The following is a 26,452-nucleotide window of genomic DNA, read 5'->3' as shown; positions in this document are numbered from 1 at the left end:
AGATAATTTGAATACTGTAAATTAAAGGATTTGTTAACTATAATCTAAAGAATACGTTTGTATCTGAAATTATTCAAATTACATGTAAAGCTCTATAAATAAAATATTGTACTCAGATCAAATATGATTGAAAGATGTAGCCTATAAGGCTTTAACGTGTGGATGTAAATTATAGGCCTAACCACTTTAATCTCAAGATAAAAGAAAAAAAAGAAAAGAGAAGCTATAAGTTTACTACCAACGTAAGAAGCCATTGTATATATATTTTAATACTATTTATTTTAAAGATTTCATACTTTTCACAAGACAGAATCAATAGTTCTACTACCTTTAATATGCATGGCAATCCATTTGAAGCCATGCATGATCAATTAATTTAGAAAAGAATTGGAATATATATATGAAGGATCATCTTTAGTTCTTTATCATCACTATTTGGACTAAATAAAAGCCTTAGAGCTCGAAAAAAAAAAAGAAAAAAAGAAAAAAAAAACAACAAAAAAAAAGAGCTTTACAATTATGGATAAATATCTTAACAAAAAATTATATCCAAGCCTTGTACTTTAAAAGATAATTAAAGGATCGGAGCTCAATCAAGACAGCTGTATCGGCCAACCACTCAAATTTAGACTTTTGAGGCGTCTTGGGTAATTTTTCAACATTCCACTATGCATGGCATATATCTGCTTGCACTTATAAACGAGGAGGTGCCAACTGTAATTTGGTCCAAGGCTAGATGCTGCTTTCAAAAAACATGAAAAAGACATATATATATATATATATATATATATATTAGAGCATTCCTAATAATTTCGTCAAAATAACTTTTTAATTAATTTAGTGAGTAAATTTGATGAAAATACTAAAAAACCACTCCCAGCAGCCTCACCATTTTAACCAAAAAGTTTTGATGAGTGAAATTACTCACCAATTCTGATGAGTAATATTCACTCACCAACCCACTCACCAATTTTGTTTCACCTTTCTCTCTCAAATAATCAGCACATTTTTTTTATTTTTTCTCTCATTTTCTTCTCCCATCTCCCATCTCTCACACACGATAATGTCCTTATTTCATGGACATGAATGATTCTTTGTAAAAAGATTAAAAAGATTAAATAGAGAAAGAACAAAGAAATATTAAAAAAATATTATTTAAATGGAATAGTGATAGTAAATAGTTAAAATGGTGAGGCTGCTGGGAGAATTTTAGAAAAGTGGCTCACTAAAATAGAGAATAGAAATTTTTAGCTACTTTGATGAGTAAAATTTGATGAGGCTATTATGAATGCTCTTATTCGAAAATACAACTTTATGTTAGATTATGTTTAATGGATTTCATTCATTCCTTTTTTTTTTTTGTTTTTTTTTTTTTTTTGAATCAGATAGCTTTGCATTAATCAGAGAAAAGTTTTTTCAGCCATTACAATATTTAGGATAGGAGAAGGGCACTCCTCCTTCCACACCAAATCAAAGCTCATATACAAAGCATGTTGAGCTAAACAATGGGTAGCAAAATTTGCTTTTCTGCCTACATGACTTACAGTAAAAGAGGGGAAAGTGAGTAAACGAACCTGAATGTCGTCGATCATCTGTCCATAGCTCCTTGAACAAGACTAATCTTGATTAAGAGCCTTGATAGTAACCAGTGAATCACCTTCCAAAACACTCATTTGTCAACCCAACTCTCTCCCCAACTCTACCGCTCGCCATGCTGCCAGTATCTTCGCAATCAGTGGATCCCGAACATGCGGCAAAGATGCTGTTAGACCGGCCACAAAATCGCCATCTTCATTACGTGCTACTACACCCACCCCCATTTTATTAGTAGAGGAGGAAACCGCCGCATCCCAGTTTAGTTTGACCCAACCCGGGGAGGGCTTTAACCACCGCGGTTCAACTGGTCTAGGACCCGAATTCACCACTGAAATATTCTGCACTTCAGAAAAAAGAACCAAAGCATCACGAGCTTGAACCACAAGTTGCACTGGATTTGTGAATCCCCTGCCAAAGACAAAATCATTCCTTCGGTGCCACACAAGCCTTGCAACAAAGAAGGCTTCCATGAGAGAGGGATGGTCTAGCTTTGCCATTAATTGATGCACCAGACCCAGCCCATCACTTTCTGTCAAAGACAACTTGTGTATCTTCTTATTACACTCTTACCAAACCCCCATAGATGCACGGCATTCCCAGAGTACATGCCAGATTGTTTCAACCTTTGTTTCACATATTGGATACAAAGGGTCTTTTGTAATCTTCCTCTTGTATAAAGTTTCCTTTGTAGGCAAAGCATTGTGGCATACTTTCCATAAAAACATTTTTAAAGCTCTTGGCACCTGCAGAGACCACAATGTAGTCCATACTCCCATCCCCTCTTGATTCCTGGAGCACTCCCCAAGGTCTTTAGCCCTTCTTGAAAGCTCACAATGATAAGCGCTTCGGACTGTAAAAATTCCCTGTGAAGGTCCTGCCCAAATCAAAGAGTCAGGTTGGCCTAACAAACTGAGAGGCAAACCACAAATGATCTCAGCTTCCTCCGGATTGAAAATTTCCCTAATTAAGGGCATCTTTCACCATCTAGTATCTCGATCTATTAGAGAGCAAACACATGCATTATGATCCAGGATATTCACAGGAGATTGCACCTGGAAAGTGGTTTAAGAAGGAAGCCACCGGTCCCCCCATATTTTAATGTTTTCCCCATTCCCTACCCGCCAACGTAAACCCCCTTGAAGAAGGTCTTGTGCCTTAAAAATACTTCGCTATGACAAAGAGGGAGCCCTGCCCATCTGAGCATCTAGGAAAGAGCCATTGGGATAGTATTTCTCCTTGAGAATCTAGGCCACCAAAGAGGTCCAAATTCTTTATTAAACGCCACCCCTGTTTAGCAAGGAGGGCAGGGTTAAAAATCTCTAGATTCCGAAATCCCATACCACCGTCCCGCTTCGAAACTCCCAAAGTCTCCCAATTAACCCAAGCTGTTCGGTGAGTGTTATGTTGATGCCCCCACCAGAACCTTCTTATCATCCCATTTAGACGAGTACATATTGCATTTTTTTAAATAAAAAAAAAAAAATTGGGGAGAATTTGCAGGATATTTTTTTTCTCTTGGCATGTCAGATATTACATGTATTTTCTCCTGATATCTCAATTCCTTGGGTATTAATTTACTTTGCTTAGATATATTTGAGAGTTTCTGACTATAATTTGCTAAGTGTTTTCCTGTATTTGCAAAAGTATGATAGTTTCTTTTCTCATGCGATGAAAAATGTGCACTATCCACGACTCCCTTAAAAGGTACATCTCTCCTTCTCTGACTTTGTGTTTCTAGAAATTTTGGATAAAGAGAAGAAGTCTTTGATAAGATGGCTAAATTGATCACATGCTAGTTGAACCTAGAACCTAAAAACTCTTGCATTCTCTCTAGATTGCAGCAACATAAGAATCAAGCAGTAAATCATATGAATTATGTGCTTTAATTATTCATTGCTTATATGCTGAATTTGATTTATGCCTTGCCCTCTACGTGCAAATAAAACATTTACTTTGTCATTCATGGTACAAGTAAAACAATTAGGTGCTGCATCTCAGGGGAGTGTATCAAATGAGGGTGGCTAGGCCCTAGTAAATCATAAGGTTTGACTTTTGACTAATCTTGCATTGATTTTCTCTCTTGTCTGGAAAATCTAGTTGCTCTTTGTCATATTTATGATAGTCATACCTTGCCGGTTAAGTCTTCACACACACACACACACGCATTGCATGAGTTGAGTTGACTATTTGAATTTTCTATATCCAGGAAAATATTTGTGCTAATTAAAATCTCAACTCTCTTTTATATCTCTGCTTAGTTCTGAGATGCTCTCTGATTGTGTTATCAGTGGTTTATACATGCGTATTCTGAAACTGACTTTGGAAAAAATTGATTTCTGTAAATTTCCCTCACTTTTCTGATGTTTCAGTGTGGAGCTTCCGGACGGTAGTTTCTTGGCGTCCGGACGAGGATGGAGCTTAGACGTCCGGACGGGAGTTGTTTAACGTCCGGACGTACGCAGCCAGTATCGGGCAGATGGTTAAGATTAATTGTCTGGACGCGCGCGACCAGTCTGCTCATTTCCGAGGCAGCGCCCGTCCGGACGGCATTAATATACCGTCCGGACGGGGGACCCACAGAGGCTATAGATAGATACCCCAGATTGTCGCTCACTCCATCCTACCCCACAAAATCCTTCTTTTTGGCAGCTTGTGAGCAAAGTTTTGTGAGCTTTTGGCTTTTTGTTGCTCCTTGTCTTTTTGCACATTATTTCACATTCCAGGTATTTTTTTTTTTTACCTTTTTCTCTTCAATTACTTTTAAAATTTGTTAGAATGTTGGTTTCTTTAGGAATGTTTGTGTTTATGAGGAGTTTTTGTTTGCCATATTGGGATTATTTGTGGTGCTACTTTTTAGGACTAAATTGTGATATTTTCTATCCTTATTTTTGCAAAAGTACTTTGAACTGCCGTTATTATGCCCAATTTTTATCATGACCTAACAAGTATATTCTTTTTGGATTATTTTTTTTCGCAAAACCTTGTTGGTCTTTTTATGCAAAATCATGTCTGCCATCAATTCCCAGCGCAGGGTTCGCCAGAGGACAGAGGAAGAGAGAAGCACCCTACAGACCAAAATCATGGATCGCACAGTCATTGCGGAGCGCAATGTGGTTTGATCTGGCATTATGGTGCCTCTGCTGGATAGTATTTATGAGACTATTCAGACTTACCACTGGGGATACCTCTACACCTGTGCCTGCATTGTTCTCACCAGGCTGGTCAGACTCTTCTATGCCAACCTGGAGGTGGCTTAGGATGATGATCGTGGGATGGTACTGCAGTCCACTGTTGATGGGCACATCATCACTGTTGATCCCCAGATCATCAGTCACTTCATAGGCGTTCCAGTCCTTGATCTGTCCGGCAGTCCCTATAATGAGGTGGTGCTTCCTCCCTCTATGGACGATCTTCGAGAGTTCTTCCATGCAGTCCCACAGGGAGAAGAGCATGCTACCACCATACGGATCGATGCCTTGTCTCCCTCTCATCGCTTGCTGGCCAAGATAGTGCAGCACAACCTATGGCCAGTTGTCAGGCACAGTGACTTGACTCTGAAGAAGGCCCAGTTTGTGTATGTCATCCACCTTCGCTTACCTTTCTGCCTGTGCAAGCATATTATGAGCGTGATGTTGGAGGCCCGTGATGAGGATAATACCGGTCTCCCTTTTGGATGCCTGCTCACTTAGATCATTCTTCAGTCTGGCATCATCATTACTGGAGAACCGAATATGAAGATTTAGCAGCCCATCGACAAGCAGACTTTAATGAAGTCTAATGCACAGTTGCGGAGAGATGATTCCGATGATGAGGTGCCCATTCCTGCTGCCATGCTAGTCGGCTTTCCAGACATGGCCTCATCCTCTCAAACAGTCCCTCCTTCAGAGCCAGAGATAAATTTTTCACAGATCATGGAGGCCTTAGCTGTTATTCAGGGAGGCATGAGTACCATGTAGCAGTCCATCACCTTTATGTAGTAAGAGGTGCGCTCCATCAACAAGCGGACTGAGCAGACCCAGTTGGATCTCAGGGAATGCCTCAAGTATCATCACCCTGACAGTAGTGATGATGAGGAGGTTACCCCTAGGACTGCACCTATGGCAGAGGATGATTGAGTTTCTTTTTGTTATGTGTTGTTTGAGACTTTTTGCTATGTCCTTTTTGTTTGTAAAACTGTTGGACTAATATTACTCTGTTTCCTGGGCCCTTCTGAGACCGTTAGGGGGAGTAATTTTTATTACAGTTATGTGTTTTATTACTCTGTTTTACCCTTTGTCCCTTTGTGACAAAAAGGGGAAGTAATTTTTTACTTGGATCGGGAATGTATTTCCAAACCGGTCAAGTGATTTTTTGTCCCAGAATGGCCAAAGGGGGAGTTTGTTAGTATTATTGGCCTCATTCTGTTTGGACAAAATCACTTGTATGTAAAAGATGCTGTTTTACAAGGGATTCTACTATTCAGAAGAGTTTTAGAAGATTCTGCCTGCAAGTCAGAAAATCTCCAGTTCCTTGTCAGCCGTCCGGACGATCGTGACATCCTGTCCGGACGCCCATCTGTCCACTGTTCCATCCGTCCAGACGACGTGTCATACCGTCCGGACGCCCAACAGACCAAGCATCATTCGTCCGGACGACGTATATTTCTGTCCGGACCTTCACTGTTTCGAGAAGCTACTGTTCCAGCTTGCATCCGTCCAGACGTCTCAGCAGCCCGCTCGGACGCCTCTCAGTGATCAATCAGCTTCAGATTCTTTCCAAGTTCAATTTAAGGGAAGATTGTTTCAATTGTCCGGACGACGTGGATTTTCGTCCGGACGCGCTCATACATAAGGCAAGAATCACAATTCAAATATCACCGTTCGGACGACTGTCAGCCTAGGTCCGGACGCGCGCTCATACATAAGGCAAGAATCGCAATTCAAATGTGGTTTTTCTCTTAATTGAGTTTCCACTTCGTCAACAAAAATCTTTGTGTCATTTAATTTCCGCATTATTATTTTTGTTGACACTTTGTGCACACACTTGCTGTTTATTTTAGAAGTCAATTTCAATTTTCAGTATTAAGTTGTAGTGTTTAAGTAATTTTGAGACTGGTCTTTTGACCCTAACATTTGCTGACTATCTATGTTATGATGCTTTAGTTTTGCTTTGGTTTTTTATGATGCGAATGTGGGTTTTAAATTGTTATTTTTATTCAGGCCTCTCACCCTTTTGGAGGACCGACTCATGTGGAGTCAATATTTTAAATTATGAGTAGAAATACCCTCGTAGTACTTGTTGTGCAAATTTATTTAACTCGTAAGTGCACTAATCGTTTGCAATATAGCGTTTTGTAAGTGAGAGGTCGATCCCACAGGGAATTGTATTGCGAAAATTAATCTCTATTCAAACTAATCATATTTTAACCTAGTTCCAAATTTAGGGTTTTTAAACAAAATAAAACTTAAACTTAACAAATCAAAAGATAGAGTTCTAAGGTTTTGAAATCCACTACCACCAAATTATAGCAACATATTCTCATACTTATCAATACATATTTGAAGTTCTCACATACAAGTCTTAGGTATGCTCTACTTTACTTCAAAAATCGTTTGAATTATTCAATGAATCCGTTCTTTACACAAATCACAAAAGATACTCGGTGTTCCCTAAATTATCCATTGTACCCATTCAAAGAATAAATCACAATGGATACCCGGTTTTTCACCAAATCATCAAATGTACTCGTTGAACGAAACTCAATGAATACCCAACGTTTTAATAAATAAAACCCAAGCAATCAATTAAATGAGATAACTTCAAATCATCACTTGTATTCAGAAATCACAAGAAATACCCAAAAATCATCTCAAAAATCGAATGAAAGTAGATCAATGAGAAATCAAAATCCCATAAACTCAAATAGCATAAACAATCATGAAAACATAGTTTCTCTTCAAATGTGAGGCTTCATCCTCAACCCTAGATGAGAGTTTAGCTATACATGACTAAGGAAAGCATAAATAAACAATAATAATCCATTAAAAATTAAAGGAACTTATAAAATATGGAAGTTATAGGTGAAAATCACCCAAGAACCCTAAAAAAAAGAGAAACGGTGCCTAAGGCACTCTCCAAACGGCCTTCCCCCGAAAGAAATGAGAAATAAGGGTATTTATAGAGCTAGTTAGGGTTTCTGCATATCAAAGTCAACATAAGTGCACTCGATCGCACTTTAGGTGTGCTCAAGCGCACTTGGGCATTCGTCGGGGCACTGATGGCTATTGTGGGCGCGTGCGCTTGAGCTCAACAGGGATGCGCTCGAGCCTACTTGGGTGAAAGACTATTGAAGGCTGTTGTGGGTGCATGCACTTGAGCTCAACATGGATGCGCTCGAGCCCATTCGAGTAAAAGGCGCTGCTGTGGGCACGTGCGCTCGAGCACATTTCCAGAAAATCCGAATTTTCAGCCTTTTTGCCTCAAAACCTTAATTTCTCTCTCAATGACCTGCAAAACACTAAAACACCAAAACTAGCCAAAAACATCAGAAAAACAACAAAACTAAGGGTTTAACGAATGCAAATTAAGGGGTCCAAATATACATTATTTGTGACTTATCAGTACCTTTTGATTTGAGATTAAGACAGTAGTCATTTTATGTTGTTGTAATAATATTATGTTTAATTTATAATATGTGATTTCAGATAGAAGCTCTAATATTATGTGATGATGAGTGTGTTGAGGATTCATTTGTAAAAGAAAAAAAAATTGTATGTGTTTTCATCCGCTGCGAATATGTAAAGGTAGTAGCACTATATAAAATTAAGATATTTCTGCTTTGCAACTTATATAAAAGTCAGGTTGTTACAGTCCCCTTATGTGCCTTGCAAAGGGGTAGATCTCCACATCCTGCTGTTCCTTACAACGGTGGAGTTTTACCCCCTTCCACCCATCGTCACCTTTTTTTTTTTTTTTCTTTTTTTTTTTTTTTTTTCTCGTCATAATTGCGTAGGTGGCGTGGTGTCATAAATTTGGATTGATGTGGTATGTTTTGATTTGGTCTCCATAAAAATGGAGGTAGCGGACACTTCTACCTTTTAGGACATAATGACCTATTTGTCAAAGAGTACTAAAAGGAATACTCATACTCATGTCCTCCTTGAGCCTTTTTAGAATTGACATGGTTTTAAAATCATAATTATATGTACGATAAATCACTATTGAATTTTGATTTAATGGTGATTTTAAATGCCACATCAATTTTAGGAGGCCGGACATGAATATCCTCCTAGCTTATAGCATTACTCTTTATCAAATGATCAAAATTCATATCTATAATTATCAAAATTAGAAACTTTAACTTATATTTGTTACAAAACTCAAAAGCAATGAATGTATTCTTTTGTTTTTAATTTTTTTTTTAATTTTTTTTTTTTTATATATATATATATATTTCCGATCAAACAGCTGGCTACTTAATAGACAATTTTCCGAGCCCATCTTTCACATTTGAGAAATTGGTTTTTAATTCTTATGTCATCGTTAGTTCATCTTTATCTATGCAAACAGTTGTCTAGACTATGTTTGCTAAAAAAGAAGCCAAGATAAAATGCTGCTATTGTTTAGGCCCTAAATAATGACGGATACCAATTATATTACTGTTTGTTTATCTTTTCCGCATTAAATATTAAAAATGTTACAATCATCTCTTTAACAATTTTTTAAATCCAGATTAGGTAGATAAAATACTAGTTATTTCATATTAGTCCCACACATATTAAATTCTTTTTAAAGGATAAGTGTAGGATGAATCACAGAAAAAATGCGTAATTTGAAATCACTTCCTCACTTTTTAATTTTAAATTTTTAATGCAGGAGTGTTTGTGAATTTGTAATTTTTTTTTTTTTTAATTTTTTTTTTGACATGTCCACGCAAGAGGGGGAAGGATGATTTGAACTAGTGACCTCCGCTTCATGAGGCGTAGTCTCCAGCCGATTGAGCAGCTCCTTGGAGACCGAATTTGCGAATTTTAAATAGATCATTCCGTGACTTTTTCATCCAAATTTTCTGTAGATGATTAGTGCCACATTAAGTTTTTTTGCCGAATCATCTTAAAATAATATTTTTTTTTTAATAAAATCTAAAAAAATAAAAAATAAAAAAATAAAAATGCGCCTAAGAGGGCATCCCCACCTATGACTACCCATAGCAGTGGGGGTGCCCTCCAAGCCACCCCAGAAATGACTGGGGGTGGCTCGAGGGCTACCCGCATTGCTGGCTGTTGAGTTTGATAATGATAGAGGAAGTTTGTGTGGTAGGTTGGGTAGTGGAAGAGGTTGACGATCGACACCATTGACAGGGGAAGGTGGTATGTTTGTCGATTATGGCTTTGAAACCGTATAACATAAAGGTTTGCTACTCTATTACTCACCACACAAAATGCACAGCATGTGTTTGATATTAATACACATGGAGGAAAGTGATGTGCAATGCGAAACGAAAACAGAAAAGGAAGAGCTTAACTTCTGCTGATATAAACACCAAGCGCAACCTTGTAAACAAAAAAGGACCTGGAGCTATATAGATGTACGTATTGAGATAGAGTTATAAGCACTTAAAATATAAGAGTTAGGGTTCGTTTGGGTTTGCGATTTCCAAAAGTGCGATTTAGAAATAGCGATTTTAAAATATGCGATTTAAAAAATTGATTTTTAAAAACGTAATTAAGCGTTTGGCAAAATCGTAGTTTGGCCTTTAAAATCGCAATTTAGCATTTTAAAATACTGCGTTTTCAAAAAAGCACCTCATTGCCTGCGATTTGAATAAGCACTTTTCTGCGTTTTCAATTCGCAATTTTTTAAAAACGCAGTTTCCAAACGGTTTACTTTCTGCGATTTTGTTTAAAATCGCACTTTTTCTCTACGAAATCGCAATCCCAAATGCACCCTAAACAAAGAATTAAAAAGAATTGATTTTTTCTTTCTGCGGCATTATCAATTCACCATTGATTTTTTGTTTTTATTATTCTTTTAACAAGAATTGATCTAATGGTGGATTGACGAAGTCACATAAGCATTTCTCTACAATATAAATAGAGAAATAATGTTACTTTTCATACTTATTTATCACACTCATTTTACACCAGCTAATGTAGCATGTTTTAAGTAACTTTTCATGTCAGTCACTTAAAAAAAAAAAAATTAAGGAAAGTCACTTAAAACATGTCACTTGAGTCGGTGTGAAATAAGTGTGAAGAGTAGCATTACTCTAACTAGAAAAATGTAATTCTTCACACTACAATCACACTATGCCGATGTGGTTTGCGCTAGTAGCCCTTAGATAATTCATAGTTAAAATTAAAAATATAAATAAATAAATAAATAAATCCAACGACTACTCACCCATGCCACGTCAGCATAACTGCATAGAAAAATGATTGTTGTATAACTTCAACAACTTTTTTTCAAACTAATAATTTGATCTATTTTTCTATATGTAGGTCCTACACATTTAATGATTGATTTTAAAAAAAATTATTAAAATTATACAAAAATTATAAACATATCATATCTCAATTACGTAATATAATTATAGTGTGAGTTGATATTCTTCGCACCACAATTACACTATATTGACGTAGCATGGCTAATAGTATTTGAATCAATCCGTCTGGAGGCATCCCAAAGAGGATATTCTTGCTCTATTTTCTTACTTTTTTTCCTCTCTTTTTTTTTTTTGATGTGTTATTAATAAAATTAAGGCTTTTCAAAAAAAAAAAATAAATAAAATTAAGGAATAAGAACGGAAGAAGTCATTGAAAATATGGAAAGTGATTGATAAAATAAAAAATGTAAGAAGTGATTATTGAAGGAGCTGGATTAATTAATTCTTGATATTTTTCCTATTTCAAGGTCTAAAACCGCGTAAAATAGTTATTTAATTATTAGCCATAATAGCGTATAATATAATATTTATATATATATATATATATATATATATATATATATATATATATATATATATATATATATATATATATATATATATATATAATGCCGTTCGCAGAATCACGAGACATTTGGATTTTTCTCATCGTTTGCTCTTACACATACGCTATCGCTTCCTCCGACATTCCATTCCTCCGATTGTTCCAATGTTTGACACCCTCTTCATCTTCTCTCTCCCTCTCTCCTTGTCTCTTTCAACTTTCGGTTTTACCGAGAGAGAGAGAGAGACAGACAGAGGGAATTGGATGAAGAAAATGGCTGTTGCCAGTTGTTGAAGTTACTGCAACAAAAGCGAAGACGGTTGCAGCACCATTACTCCTCCTTTGCTCGCTAATAACAATGCCTAGACCAGCACCAGAAGGTATGTTGCACTGGAAAGTAGAAAATTCCTTTCGTGGATCCTCTGTCCTAAGCTTTTTGAAGTTGCCTTTTGTTTTCGATGTTCATTTGATGGATTCCGTTCGCTCTAGGAAGTCTAATTATCTAAATTTATAGCTAAAAGGGCATATTTTGCTTACTTGTACTAAAAGCTAAGTTAATTGTGTTAATTAGCTCTACTGTAGTGTAGGATTTTGTAGATTTTGTCCTATGCCTCACTACTCAGTACAGTTAAATTAAACTACCTTTTGGATTAGGTGGGGAAAAAAAAATAAAAAGAGAAAACTCGTTAGCCTGTTTTACCCAGAAAAGTTCCTGTTTATCTTATAATTCTCTATTATGGCGTCTGTAGTTGTATTTGAGTTTGTATGGCCCCCTCTTTGTCTATTCTGGGAAGAGAACACTGTGTTCATTGTTTAGAGTAGGGCCATTGAAGAATAGTTGTTGTCATCACAATTGATGGCACGACATTCACTTTTTGCATTGCACATAATGTTACCATTTTAGATCTTGACTAAAATCTTTGAAGATGATTATCAAATTCTTGACAAGAGGAAAGCCAAAACAGATATGGTCGAAATGGGTAGAAAAAGCTTGATTGCCAAGGATTTAAATGGAAGATTATTTCTGTAGATGAAACTAAATGGAAAAAATAGGATTCTAACGCGACATTATGCAGTTGGGATTACATCTCTGTTAAGTCTATTTAGATTTTTAATGGCACCAATCATTACATTAAATATCCCATGGTTTCTCCTTATAAAGCACATTTACAATTTTATGCATGCAGTGACCCCTCCGGCACCCTCTGCATTGCAGATGCAGAGTTCATCAGCGCTGTTGCATTCTTCAGCCCTTTTCTTTTTCCTGGGAGGGTTATTTGTGCTTGTGTTATTGGTGATTCTTATATTAGTCCTTTGGAAATTTGTTAAACCAGTGGAGGTGATGAAGTTGCTAGGACGAAGTAAAAAGTGGCAAGGTAGTAAAACAGATGAATTTGGAAAAGTCAACAATTTCTTGAATTAGAACTCAACATCTGAAGTTTTATTTACTTTTTGCAGTGTCTTCAGAATTCTTTAGTGCTAATCTTCGAACAGTAAGCTATTTTGATTTCGAGTCACTGAAGAAGGCAACCAAGAATTTTCATCCTGCTAATCTTCTTGGAAAAGGTGGATTTGGGCCTGTTTATCAGGTATTGATACTGAATCCCAGAAAGTGGTGAAGCTATTTATTAGTACGAGGAAAATTAAAAGTTTGAAAAATCTTATGCTTTCATAATGTTCTTACACATAACATATTATACTGCAAAACATTTCAGTATCCAAGGCACAGGATACATGAATGACCAGAAGGCATTGATTATTTTGTTGATGTCTCCAAATTAGATGTTTAGTCACTTGATAAAAAAAATTTTTGCATTAATCACTGCTTTGTCAAACAATCGTAGTTGAGTTGTTGCACTGTTTTAGAAGTTTACCTGCACCCATTTAGTATGATTGAAATTCTATTTCTTTTCTGAAGTTAATGGAATTTATTGTGTTGTTTTAAGGATATAAATTTACATATCCTATTTTTATTTTTAAGGGAAAGTTAGAAGATGGGAGGTTGGTTGCTGTGAAGAAATTGTCTCTTGATACGTCCCGGCAAGGAGAGTCAGAATTTCTTGCAGAGGTGAGGACAATCACGAGCATCCAACACAAGAACCTGGTTCGCCTTCTTGGATGTTGTTCTGATGGGCCTCACCGGCTACTTGTGTATGAATTCATGAAGAGTGGAAGCTTGGACCTTATAATATATGGTATAAATTTTCTACCCCACCTTAACCTATCCTTTCTTGGTAGTATTTGGGAGAACTACTGTTACTCATCTTCCTGGAGTATAAGTTGATCTATACTATGTAATAATTCTTGGTTTTTTATTTTTAAGTGAGTAATAATTTATCTATACTATAACCAAGAAGACTAGTTAGGGATATAATTGGAATTAAAAAAGTGTTATTCACATCTGCACTATACTCCAAAAGAACTAGTCAAAGTTACGATTCCAGACCCTGAAATTACTTATAAAACCAATTTAAGACTTGACATCATGCAATGGCTGCATAAACAACCCAACCAACGTTGGACTTAACATATCTTCATGATAATTTGGGATGTTGCATGTTTAATTCCTGAATTCTTGAAGCTGAAAAGATGGTAGCCATATTCATTTTTGGATGACTTCTTATGAACAAATAAGCCATCATCAAGTGCTATTGAGGTGGGAACTGTATATAAACCTATCTCAGTTCTTCTTTCCTATAAATCATGTGCAGCTGAATCAATCAAAGAAAGCAGGATATACTTTTCATAACATATGCAATGTTCTTAATGCTTTGGTTTGACTGTATTTGTTCGTTTAATGGTCCTGTAATACAGGTAAAAGTGATCAGTTCCTAAGTTGGAGCACCAGGTTCCAAATAATAATTGGCATTGCAAGAGGATTGCAGTACCTACATGAGGATTCACACTTAAGAATTGTTCACAGAGACATCAAAGCTAGCAATATTCTTCTTGATGAAAAATTTCAACCAAGGATTGGAGATTTTGGGCTGGCTAGGTTCTTTCCTGAAGACCAAGCTTATCTTAGCACTACATTCGCTGGAACTTTGTAAGTCCTTCTCCCAATATAATTGTTTATGAAGACCTTTTTTAGGCCTAAGTTTGGGTGGCACCTTGAAATACTAGCTTTTATGAAGAGCAGTGAGTTGTGGATTGGTGGTCTTCTGTCCGGGAGAAAAGGGGAAGGGTTTGGTGGTTACAGTGGCAAGAACAGGCTTGAAATATTCAATTCGGAAAGCAAAAAATTTCTACCCTCACTGCCATCATTGTTTGAAGTGAATTTCACCATTTTCTTGACTTGATCGCTAACACTTTATCACAGTTTCCTACACTATCTTCTTCCATAACCTGCTCCATGAAACTGCTGAATCACTGTGAACAATGCACCATGGTCCTCTCTATTACACTCGCAAGAAAAAAAATTCTGCAGTCCACCAAACCTGCTCTCTTTCTCTCTAAAGCATTTTCTGTTAGCATAAGAACAAAGAAAAAGATTTAAATAGCTTTTTCAAAAAATAAAATAAAAATCATGACTGCGACTTTGTGTGAAGTTTGGTCAAGAAGCTATAACTCCTCCAAACCAAGTGGATACGTATTTCCTCACCTCTTCAGAATAAGTCTCATGATAATGTCATATGAAGAATTATCGGCACGAATCAATTCACTTTAATTTCGGAATGATCTCTTTGGACTAGTTGTTCGTCTCATGATAAATCCATGTGAATTTATCTCATGCACAAATCAAGTGACTTCTCTATGGTCGTAATGGTTAAGCATGTGTAATACTGATTGTAACTTCTTCTTCTTTTTGTTATCTTTTGTTCAGAGGTTATACTGCACCTGAATATGCTCTAAGAGGAGAATTGTCTGAAAAGGCAGACATCTATAGTTTTGGAGTTCTTGTGCTTGAAATCATTGGCTGCAGGAAAAACACAGATTTCACTTTACCATCAGCAATGCAATACCTTCCTGACTATGTAGGCCTTCACCTTTTCATAATTTCTATTGATATATTCTTTGCCTAGTTTGAGACCTTGTCACTGATCCATATATTCCAACAGGCATGGAAACTATATGAGAGGTCGAGGATGCTTGATCTAGTTGATCCAAAAATGCAAGAAGATGGGTTCGAGAAGAAGGATGTTTTGCAAGCAATCAATGTAGCCTTCTTATGCCTTCAGCCTCATGCAAATCTCAGACCCTCCATGTCAGAGATCGTAGCCTTGTTAACATACAAAGCTGAATTAGATAAAACACCAATGAGACCGATCTTCTTGGACCGAAGGCGCAAGAAGGATGAGAACTTTTCTTGGGATACCATATCTGATGCTATCCTTTCTCAATTGCAGAGTGAGTCCCCCTCATTACCTCAAACACCAAACTTATAAGGGTAATTTTATGCTTCCAATTTTTTATAGGATACAAAGAAAGCAGAATCAATTGTAGTCTACGTTTCAACACAGTTACAAAAATATGTACGTAATATGCTTTTTCTTGCACTTTTTTCTTTTCTTTGTCACCTCTTTTCCCTTGATGTCTCTCTTAAATACATATACTTGTGGATGAGTTATAGGGTACCAAATCCTTTAGTAATTGCAGTATTGCACCAAGGAGTTTATGTGGTTGCGATGTGTGTGTTTGGCAATTCACTGTCATTTTTTTTTTAATAGTAATTGATTAATGTGATATAAAGGTAAAAGAAGTTTTGAATTTTTTGTGAAAGAAAATTGTTTGGTGATTGAAGAAAGGAGTTTAACTCTTTCTTTAGAGGAAAAAAAAAAACGAGGAGTTGAGGGAAATTCATGACAAAGTATAAGCACATTAGTTGCCTCATTTTCCGTATGACTAATGTTTTCATCTACACCAAATACCGGCGAGTTCAAAAAAACATTTTCAAGAAAAACTTCATAGCTGAAACAAACGGAACTAAAAGGAAAAAAGAAAAGATCAGAAAATAGGTAATATTTAGGGAAAAGTCCACATACTCACTTCAAACAACCACTCAATTGATAATTTCTCTCCCAAATTTTCAATTGGGACAATATCCTTCAAACTACCAAAATATTGTTAATATACCCCTCAAGGGAAGCAAAAAGACTAAAATGACCTTACAATTTTTTTAATAAAACAAAAATATCCCTGTAGTTTTTTTAAATATTTTTTAAATAAAAAAAAAATATTTTTATTTAAAAAATATTAAATTAAAAGTTTGAAACAAATACCCAACATACGAAATATCTTCAATCCGTCCGTAATGAAGAATAATCAAAATGTTTCATTTCATAAAGCAAATCATTAACTTCACCCATATATAACTTCAATGAGGTAGAGTCCACCTTTTCCTTTTCATTAACATATAGGATTTGTTTGGACATGGCAATTAGCTTTGTAGAATTCCATGTTTTGGTGAGAATATTACGTAATTTCTAGTGAAGTGTAGATCTCAAGTTTTGATATTATCCATGCATGATATTGTTTGGACGGAGGCTCACACAAATTTTGGATATATATCCATGAATGTTCTTCTTCTTTCTTAGCCCAGCACCGACCAGTTTCAACAACCTTTGTCCACTTGCGAGAGAAACAAGGTGGCTACGTACGATCTTGCCGAGATTGGTGCTACCTTGGTTTCTTTTGCTTTAATTGTGTCAAAAGTGTTTAATTTGACACTCCGGCTAGTAGCCTACTGCCTAGTGTGCGACTCAATGCCACATTTTAAAGTTTAGAAACGTAATAAAAATGTAATGGTAGTTTAAGGAATAAGATCTTTCTCTATTTTATTTAATGAAATTGATACTATATATTCATTTCATTTGAAATGTCGAGATTTAAAGTTGATACATTTAATGGTGTATATGAAATCAATGTTGTCACGTCTTTTAAAAATTTAAATAGTATGAAATTATGTACACTATTAGATATATCAGTTTTAAATCATAACTATAAAATGGAGATGATCATATTCCGTAGTTCAAGGGGTTAAGTATATTTTTCTATGTCTATCTACGAAGAAGTGAAAAGTGAAAATATAACGACCCAGAAAAAAAAACGCTAGCCACATCTGCGCTATCACCCCGAAATAACTAGTCAATTTGGAGCTTTCTTAGTTAGAATTTCTTATAAACCCAGTTTTACCTAGTAACTAGGCGATGTGGGACTGAGCACTCATGAGTATCTTTATAAACTACTCACTTTATTTGAACTATTCATCTCTTCTCAATATGGATCGGGATGATACAGAAAAGTCTAAACCACATAACAGGTCATACATTTGCATTCTCTTATGAAAAAGAATTGCTAATATTATTTCTTTCTTGGTAGATAGAAATGGCGACTAATCTCACAAATTAAGATTCAGTAAATAGTTTAGAGACGACTACGCATATTTCTGAAAGACCCTTCAAATTCTTATTCATGGTAGCAAGTGAAGAATAGTCTGTACCCTTGAAAGTGGCTTGACAATCATCGGCAGCATGAGCGGCAGCGCCCGCTAAATCCGCCAGCTCGAAGAAGGTCTCGGAGTCCAGATCAATGTAAGCCTGCTCCAGCGCGGAGGTGGCCTTCTTGTAGTCATGGTTGCACCTATGGAGATGCTGGCTTTGGCCTGAGGCAGCATGTTTAAGCAGCACAGCTATGCGGTCTTGGGTGGCAGTAGCATTGAGGTACGCTAAGCGGAATGAGACGTAGGCAAGCACGTACGCTTCGGCGGCCGGGGTACGTGGGTCGCTGTAGAGAGAGTCAACACAGAAGGTGTAATTCGAGGTCTGGTTACATATGTGCTTCACAAGTTCAGTTGTAGCAGCTTGCGAGGGATAGATGAAGTTGGAGAAGGCCAAGAACACGGACAGACAGAGAAAAGTATATGTGAAAATTTTCATGTTTTGTTTTGCAATTTTGGAGATGAATGGTGGAAAATGGAGAAACGAAATCTACATAGTATTTATGCTGCTTTGTTAGATGAGATGAGGGAGGAGTTGAGTGAGCAATTTGAAGCTCCAAGCCAAGCAGGGACCTTAGCTTAGCTGCCATGTGTCCTTAATGGGTATAGAAGAGGTTGTAATGGATATGGTTTTCATATTCAAGAGTAACAGATAATGTTGCTGAAGGTCATTTAGGGATTATCTTTTTATCTTCCTAAAGTTGATATAGTTTTTAAAATTTAATCAAAATTTAAAAGTAATTTATTACAAATTTAATAATGATTTTAAAAGTTACATCGATTTAGAAAAATAAAAAGATTCCTAACATTAATGCTGGGGATCTTTTTATATATCTATGGCCTGAGTAATATTACTCGGGCCATAGATATATAACCGAGTAGAAAAATGCTTGATTGTACACTCTCATCCCACTCCTATCCCACCTTTGCCTACTTGGACCAATAATATTGTTAAAAAAAATGGGTCCCACTACACTCTCTCCACTATCTCTTACATTATTGGTCCAAGTAGACAAGAGTAGGATAGAAGTGGGATGAGAGTGTACAACCAAGCATTTCTCAACCGAGTAATGCTACCGAACAACTTTTGTTCTGTAGTGTATCCAGAAAATATGACGTGGAGTGGCATTGTTGTAATATAAACGAGTAAAAGTTAAATGAAATTAAAATAACAGTAATGCCACTCCACGTCATGTATTTTTGGATACACTAGGAACAAAAGTTGTTCAGCAGTGTTACTCATGCTAAATATATTTACACTTCTACACTTTTACTTTTACACTTTATGATGTCGCTTTTAAAATTATTATTGGATTTGAGATTTATCACTATTAAATTTAGATTTAATAATAATTTTAAAAATTACATTAAAATGTGTAAAAGTAAAAATATAAAAATAAAAGTGCGTGTAGCATTACTTTTATATATATATATATATAGCTTTGGTCTCACATCTATGAAGGCTATCCGAGTTAAGCAATTCTACAAAGAATTGTACGTTGTAAAGACCCGGATTTTGGTGAATGGCCATAATTAATTTCAGGTTTATACAAGTGGTAATAGCGAACGGTAATGATTTTATTTATCAATTTGTAATGATATGGGAAAGATCATGAGTAATATTACTGTTAGATTTTAGTGATTCAAATAGAATTTAATAATCAATTTGTTCCAAATTTCATGTCAAAAAAAAAAAAAAAAAAATTGAAAATATCACGGGAAGCAATATTTTGGAGATAGAAAAATGAGACGAGATACAAGAATTTTAAGGGGTTCATCCTTAATTCTTAAAGGCCTGTACGTCCACCATGCTAATACCCAATAAGTTTATATTTTTGCCGAAAAATGTAAAATCAATCCATGTAATTTAATTGATTTGTACACTACAAAAAATTTGCTCATTAGCGGCCAATAAATTTGGCCGCTAATGATGTTATTTTGGTTGCTAAAGAGTGGCCGCTAATAGTCCGACGCTAAAGACTATTAGCGGCCACTTTTTTTGCTCGCCGCTAATAATTGTTTTATAGCGGCGAACTTGGTGGCCGCTAAAACTAATTTTATCCGCCTCTAATAATTGTTAACTGAGTCTAAAGTCGCCGCTAATAGTTAAAATACTCTAGTATTATTAGCGGCCACACATACCCGAGTATTTTAATGTGGCCGCTATTACTATTTAAAAAAAAAATGATTTTTTTTTTTTAATTCAGGTCCACCCATCCTCACTTATGAATTAAAACTTTACATGCATATTGCAATGTAGAAATTCTAAATGAGAGCAAATATTCTAAAAGAAATACATCATATGCATAAGCAAAATTGTATTGCATAAGTTAATTAATAAGTGGACTATATTGCCAGCCATAAAGCTATTCCTATGTTAAGGTCCTGCAATTTCTATTTCACTTGAGATATAATATACTATACATTCAGAAAAACATAATAGCAGACATGTTGTATCAATGACAAAAGAAAGGGAGATCTGGAATTGATTCAATTTACTCTGTTATTTAGTTATTTCATGGGACAAAACAACTATAGGACAAAATAAGTTTAAAGATCATAAGATACCTTATGAGATCTAAAGGTGAGATTGCGACATAAGCCTACACTTAAGGAACATTAAAGCACGCTAATGAGATAATTATGTGTATCTATGATGTTATCCCATAATATCAGGAGCTTTGTATCAGTTAGAACGACATAAGAATTTATGGTCATTTATGTAATTCATTGGACGCTAAAAGCAGGGCATATCATAGACTAACGCAAGCTGCTCTACTCTAAAGAAAGAGACGGGCTACCATGTAAGTATTTGCAGGATTTATTAGTGACATGACGTGCTTTGTTTCAAAATCCAATTTCGATAAATCAGCATCAGTCTCCACAAGTTTCCACCTGCAGTCCAATATAATCTGAATTGGTTAGAAATAGCACTAGGCAAGACAATTATAGAAGATGTGACATTAAGATAGGTGTGAAAGCTGGGGTACTTTATACAACATATAACACAAAAAGCTTCTTAGTACGGAAAACCAGAGACCAAGACAAAATTTAAATGCCATAGTCCATACCTTCTCAAGGGTGCAATTCTTCTCAACTCCTTTACCCCTGCCTTGGCAGAGATTCTATCAGGAGCAGACTGACCATCGAAGCTCACATCAAGTAGGTCGATCTCATCTGTCAATGAAATTTGATAGGACATGAGCTTAGCAATAGGCTTGACAGAAGGATTTTATAATACATGCGATTATCTTAGCTTTCCAGTTTCAACTCCAATAAATTGGAGCCCATTGAGATATGTACAAAAATAACACAGAACATTAAGAGGGAAAAAAATGTAAACATAGCTTTCACTACAACACTTACAGCTGGGATCAAGCCATTCATCCAGTAATGCTGCAAGTATCATAGAATCCAATCCACCAGAGAAAAGAACTGCCACTGGTGCGAGTTCCCCTTGTCTTATATCACAGGTAACTGCCTATGCATTTCATCTCAAAAGAATTCAATTAAATTAGTACAAAAATCAATAAATCAAAACAAAACCAAAAGAGAAAAAATTAAGCTTACACAAGGTTAATAAGTTGCAAAATATTCAATAATTTTTTACTCATCAATGAAGTGTTCAATAAAAAATATATGCATATCTCACTACCCCATATAATGAAACTGGGAACAATTGAAATTCAGTTCAATCAGCTCTTGAACATGAAAAATTCTATGCTGTGAAGTGCGTCGCATCACAGATTTCCTTAAAGCAATCAGCACAATCTGTGCTTGCCCTGAAACTGAAACTTGAAGAGGCCTTGCACAGTTAGGATAAAACAACATTTGAGATCATTACGAAGAAAAAAAAAAAACCTAGAATTAGATTCTGCTATCATCTCCATGAGTCAAAATGGAAGTCATTCATATATTGCAACTAAAGTTTGGAATATCTACATGTAACATTTCTAGAGAACGGTGTGACATCCACCTGATTTGGACGGCAATATATTTGAACTAGGTGAATGCATATCATGTTGCTCTCTAGGCGGCTTACAAAGAGAAAGGTATAAATCTTCATGTTTGGGTTCAACAGAAGTTCTCTCCCAATCAAGCAGTTCTTTCAGAATGGCATCCCTCCATTCATGTTTTCTAACTTCACCAACCAGAAACCCATCCAATTTTGTTGCATCAAAAGATATGCCATATAACCCACATGGAAGCTCTTCCCAGAAATTGAGGTTGTTAATTCCATTTTCAGCTTCAAAAGCTACAGTGCATTGACATCACTTGATATAAAAATCTTTCTGGTATCAAGGGTCAATAATTGGCAAAACTAAACAGCAAAAATGAAAGGGACTTGTTGGCTAATAAACTTGTAGTGTATGTTTGTTGTAAAACTTAATTTTTTGTTGTGGCCGCTAATGAGCAAATTTTTTGTAGTGTATGTTTATTGTAAAACTTAAATTTTTTGTTGTGGCCGCTAATGAGCAAATTTTTTGTAGTGTATGTTTGTTGTAAAACTTAAATTATCATGGTGCCAAACCCAAATCATAAGCATGACAAACCCAAATCAACAGAATCCCCAATTCTGTTAATACTACTACATCATTAACAAAATAATATGAATCCCAAAATCTCTAATCAAAATAAAACAAAATAGCACAAACTCGGAATGAGTCTATCTTTGAAATCTAAGTAAACAATCACAAGTTTCATTTCTTCACAATATCAACATCCAAAACCAAATAAGAATTATATATGCTCTATTGAGTTGGTAATTAGGAAAATATGGAAAACACACACATACCTAGGCACAAAAATGACACTTCATTTAGCATACCTAGCAAAAATATCCAATTAACAGTATCAACAACCAACAACCATATCCAAACACTCCAAATAATTTTTGCACAACCTTATCACTCCATGCAAGCCGCCCACTTGCTACAATTTACAGTAATTTCACCAATAAGTAAATGACAATAGGATTGAAATAACTTACCATTGATCACTTGAGCCTTTTAGCACTGCAATTTCTAGCTCGACTATCTTTCTCTCTTGCCATCCTACAAACACTTAAAAAGAAAATTTTGTTATATAGTTCTACTCCCTTTCTTTGTTCACTCAAAGTTTTTTAACCTTGGTAAACATGTCAAGGGAAGTTTACTATTCAAAGTTCTTAAACCAAAAAAATTGTCTTAATCAATTTTACCTTGTAGTAACACAAACCATCATTTACAAAACATCAATTACGCATATTACAAAACACACATAATTGTTCGAATGTTTTATAAAAAATAGAAATCATAATTGTTTGAAACATTTAAACTATTACAATAGAAAGTGTCTACGAATAACAATAATAGTTTTTAAGAAAAACTATTACAAAGTATCAAAAAAACTCCTTACTGCCTTGGCTTGATTGACCTCAGGTAGATCTCCCTCCATGCTTGATAAGAATAGAGTTCAAATCATTATCAATAATCTTTCTAATAATTACATATCAGATACGTGTGTATGAAAAAAATGCGATTGGAAAAGTTCTCTAACCCTTGAAATTGTGATAGTAGTTTCTGCATCTCTGCCTGCATCTTTGCACGCATCCTTTCCTGCAATGCGGCCATCTGCTCCTGCGATGCGGCCATCTCTGCACGCATCATTTCTTGCGATGCGGCCATCTGCTCCTGCGATGCGGCCATCTCTTCACGCAGGGACTGATAAGATGTCTCGAGCTCTTCCCGTTGCTTCCTGCATTCCTCGTGAACATTAATTTGGCTTGCGGATGTTGCTTGAGAAGATTTTGGCCGAGTAGGTTTGACACCTAACCCCATCCCTCGAACATGCCCCGAGCGTGAAACCTCGAGCACTTTCCTGAATGCCTCTTCTTCAGTGCAATTTGCGCTGTCTGAGTGAACTCTTGCTTCCATTTCATTCTACACAAGCAAAATGAACATTAAGTAAATCACTCACACAAGCCGAATATTTATATTTGTTGCAAGTAATCATTTTATAAACTAACATATAAGCTCTCAACAACTTCGTTAACAAAAGACCCGTCCTTCTTTTTGTGCGTATCGCCATAAAATTCGAAAGGTCTGGGCCTGACACCAGTTATTTTTGTCTGCACACAAAACACATAATTAATGGTAATAAACTAAAATTACTTTGATCAGAAATATGCTTTAAACTCCTTACCTTCTTGTGAATAACGTTGATGAAGGAGCAGGCGCCAGCAGTGTGATTTGTTTTCAATTGGCTTCTATTGGCCGCATTTTGAGCACACTTCTCCTAATAGTGTTCAACCAAAAATCAGAGTCGTCATTATATTACTTGCAGTTGTAAACAAACACTATAAATCCTAATTAACCAATGACTTTAAGAATATATATTTACCTTCCATTCTTTCGTTTCAAATGAGTCACAGATCAAAGACCATTGTTCCCGACTAAGATGAGTAGGAACAGTAGCCCTCGCCTTGGCTCTTGCATCGGTCACCGCAGCCGGATCTTCGACATTAATGTCTTTGAAATAAGGCTTGTATTTATACAAGTGCAGGTTGGAGTGAGTCCTTGAATAGCCTCTACTTAGACCAAATTCTAAGCCTTCCACGTGTACTATATTATTATCATCCAACCTGAAGTAACTCTGCGACATAGTAATTACGCAAACAATAATGGTCAAAACTTTGTGACATTATTTCTACCAATTGGCATAATACACACAAACAATGGTCTAAACTTTGTACCTTCACATGGTTTTTTAATATTGGCACCATCTCACTTGGGACCTCAGTCCAAGAATCATGATGCAAGTCGCAATGATCGCTTAGGACCTCACCAATCAACCTCGAGAAAAAACCGGCATTATCGCCGGATGGATATCACTCCTCACCCTCGAACTCGATATCAATGGGACCATTCTTCGTTAGTTTCTTCAGCTTTTTATTTTTGTTCTTTCCTCTTCCGCGCCTAATAGATGTAGTAGCTGTTACTCAAAACATAAAAACAGTCAACATTAACGAATTCAACAACAACAACAACAACAACAACAACAACAAAAAAAAAAAAAAAAAAAAAAAAAAAAAAAAAATTATTTAATTTCTTTCTAAAAAAAAAAAAAAAAACTAATGACCATATGTTTACTTATATCCCACCGATGAGTGTGCGGCATCAGACTGTGATGTAAGTGGAGCATCTGGCTGCTCCTCGACATGATGACCCTCCACCGGCGAAGTAAGTGCGGCATCTGGCTGCTCCTCGACATGATGGCCTTCCACCGGCGAAGTAAGTGCGGCATCTAGCTGCTCCTCGAGATGATGGTTGTCCACCTGCATTGGGAGGTCCTCCACATGGCCTCGGCCTAGGCTCCAACCATGATTCTGCTTAGTAGATGCTTTTGGTACTCGTTTTCCTTTATGCATGTCTAATTTTCTTGATTGACCTGTACCAAAAAACAAAAACAAAAACAAACAAAAATGATCAGTCATACTAGTTGGCAATATGTTTTTTTCAAAAAGAAAATAAAATAAGGAAAGAGAAGTATTTGAATTGACACAGATGATTAACTATTCTACACCTTTACATTAAGGAAATCAAAGTGTAAATACAACTGCATTTGTTTGTAAAATTTAAAAGCATCCAACATTGGCACGTAAATTTCATTCAATCTTTTTCAGTTATTCTATATTTCCATTGGCATTTAATTGAAGTGTTTGGATTGACGAAGATGGCTAACGCATTTTACACCTTAATGATAAGGAAAGAGAAGTGTAATACATTATATTAACACATGTCATCATCATATTCTGCATCACTGTTGCTTGAAGATGAATCTTCGTAATCAGAGTCGTCTACATGTTCAGAGTCCGTATCATTGTTGCTAGATAACTCCTCCTCCTCGTCGGAGTTTGTGTCGTATTCTTCAATCAGCTGGTTATTGCCAACGAACAACTTTGGATCAAGTTGCACATATAAATCATCAATAGGTATTGTTGGATCATCTCTACATAATATAGTGGAGTCTTCAACAATGGCAATATTGTCCCCATCACATACACGCTCCTGGTATACAACAACGTTCATACCTTGGTCATCATCTCTCTCCACTATTGCTGGAACATCGTATATGTTTCTATTGGTCAACTTCTGCACCACTTTCCAACTATCACCTAATTTGGGATCATTCAAGTAAAACACTTGCGCAGCTTGAGTTGCTAAAATGAACGGGTCAGACTCGTACCATTTACAAGAAGTATTCGCAATCGTAAAGCCGTTGTCCATTTTCATTCCCCTCGTACTCCCAATGTCCCACCAATCACACTCAAACAGGAACACCCGATTTGTGCCAGGATAACGTAACTAAAAAATGTTCCTCAGCTCACCATAGAACTCAATGATCGAATTGTTGTGCTCACCTCGAACAACAACTCCACTGTTATGGGTAGTACAATTTTGTGCACATTCTT

The 26,452-nt window shown here is 36.0% G+C and overlaps 2 protein-coding genes and 1 long non-coding RNA gene across 4 annotated transcripts; 1 reads left to right on the top strand and 2 right to left on the bottom strand.

Annotated features, from left to right (window-relative positions):
* Positions 1-11,653: 11,653 nt before the first annotated feature.
* Positions 11,654-16,127, top strand: LOC133871203 (putative serine/threonine-protein kinase). 2 transcript variants are annotated; one of them, XM_062308595.1, is made up of 7 exons: positions 11,654-11,944; positions 12,752-12,940; positions 13,023-13,153; positions 13,546-13,759; positions 14,379-14,610; positions 15,388-15,538; positions 15,623-16,127. In XM_062308595.1, exons 1-7 carry the CDS (start codon positions 11,923-11,925, stop codon positions 15,947-15,949), a joined length of 1,266 nt encoding a protein of 421 aa, XP_062164579.1. In that variant the 5' UTR covers positions 11,654-11,922; the 3' UTR covers positions 15,950-16,127. The 2 variants fall into 2 exon arrangements, with proteins under 2 accessions (XP_062164579.1, XP_062164580.1); XM_062308596.1 differs by having other exon boundaries at positions 11,660-11,944; positions 12,781-12,940.
* Positions 16,128-17,758: 1,631 nt separating this feature from the next.
* Positions 17,759-18,566, bottom strand: LOC133872005 (cell wall / vacuolar inhibitor of fructosidase 2-like). Its single transcript, XM_062309509.1, has one exon. It carries the CDS (start codon positions 18,437-18,439, stop codon positions 17,909-17,911), a length of 531 nt encoding a protein of 176 aa, XP_062165493.1. The 5' UTR covers positions 18,440-18,566; the 3' UTR covers positions 17,759-17,908.
* A 1,787-nt stretch (positions 18,567-20,353) lies between these two features.
* LOC133870380 (uncharacterized) lies at positions 20,354-21,158 on the bottom strand. The gene is made up of 3 exons (XR_009900716.1): positions 21,072-21,158; positions 20,802-20,895; positions 20,354-20,385 (listed from the first exon to the last, which is right to left on the bottom strand). It is a non-coding gene; the product is annotated as an uncharacterized LOC133870380 (long non-coding RNA).
* Between the last annotated feature and the right edge of the window lie 5,294 nt (positions 21,159-26,452).

Source organism: Alnus glutinosa, chromosome 6, assembly GCF_958979055.1.
Source record: "Alnus glutinosa chromosome 6, dhAlnGlut1.1, whole genome shotgun sequence".
In the NCBI taxonomy this organism is placed as follows: Eukaryota; Viridiplantae; Streptophyta; class Magnoliopsida; order Fagales; family Betulaceae; genus Alnus; species Alnus glutinosa.
The sequence above is the reverse complement of the archived record's forward strand: the minus strand, read 5'-3'. Positions and strand labels throughout refer to the sequence as shown.

Coding starts and splice junctions, on each gene's coding strand:
- LOC133872005 (XM_062309509.1), bottom strand. CDS start 18,439: ATGAAAATTTTCACATATACTTTTCTCTGTCTGTCCGTGTTCTTGGCC.
- LOC133871203 (XM_062308595.1), top strand. CDS start 11,923: ATGCCTAGACCAGCACCAGAAG. Junction 12,941..13,022: donor ACGAAGTAAAAAGTGGCAAG/GTAGTAAAACAG, acceptor TACTTTTTGCAG/TGTCTTCAGAATTCTTTAGT. Junction 13,154..13,545: donor GATTTGGGCCTGTTTATCAG/GTATTGATACTG, acceptor TTTATTTTTAAG/GGAAAGTTAGAAGATGGGAG.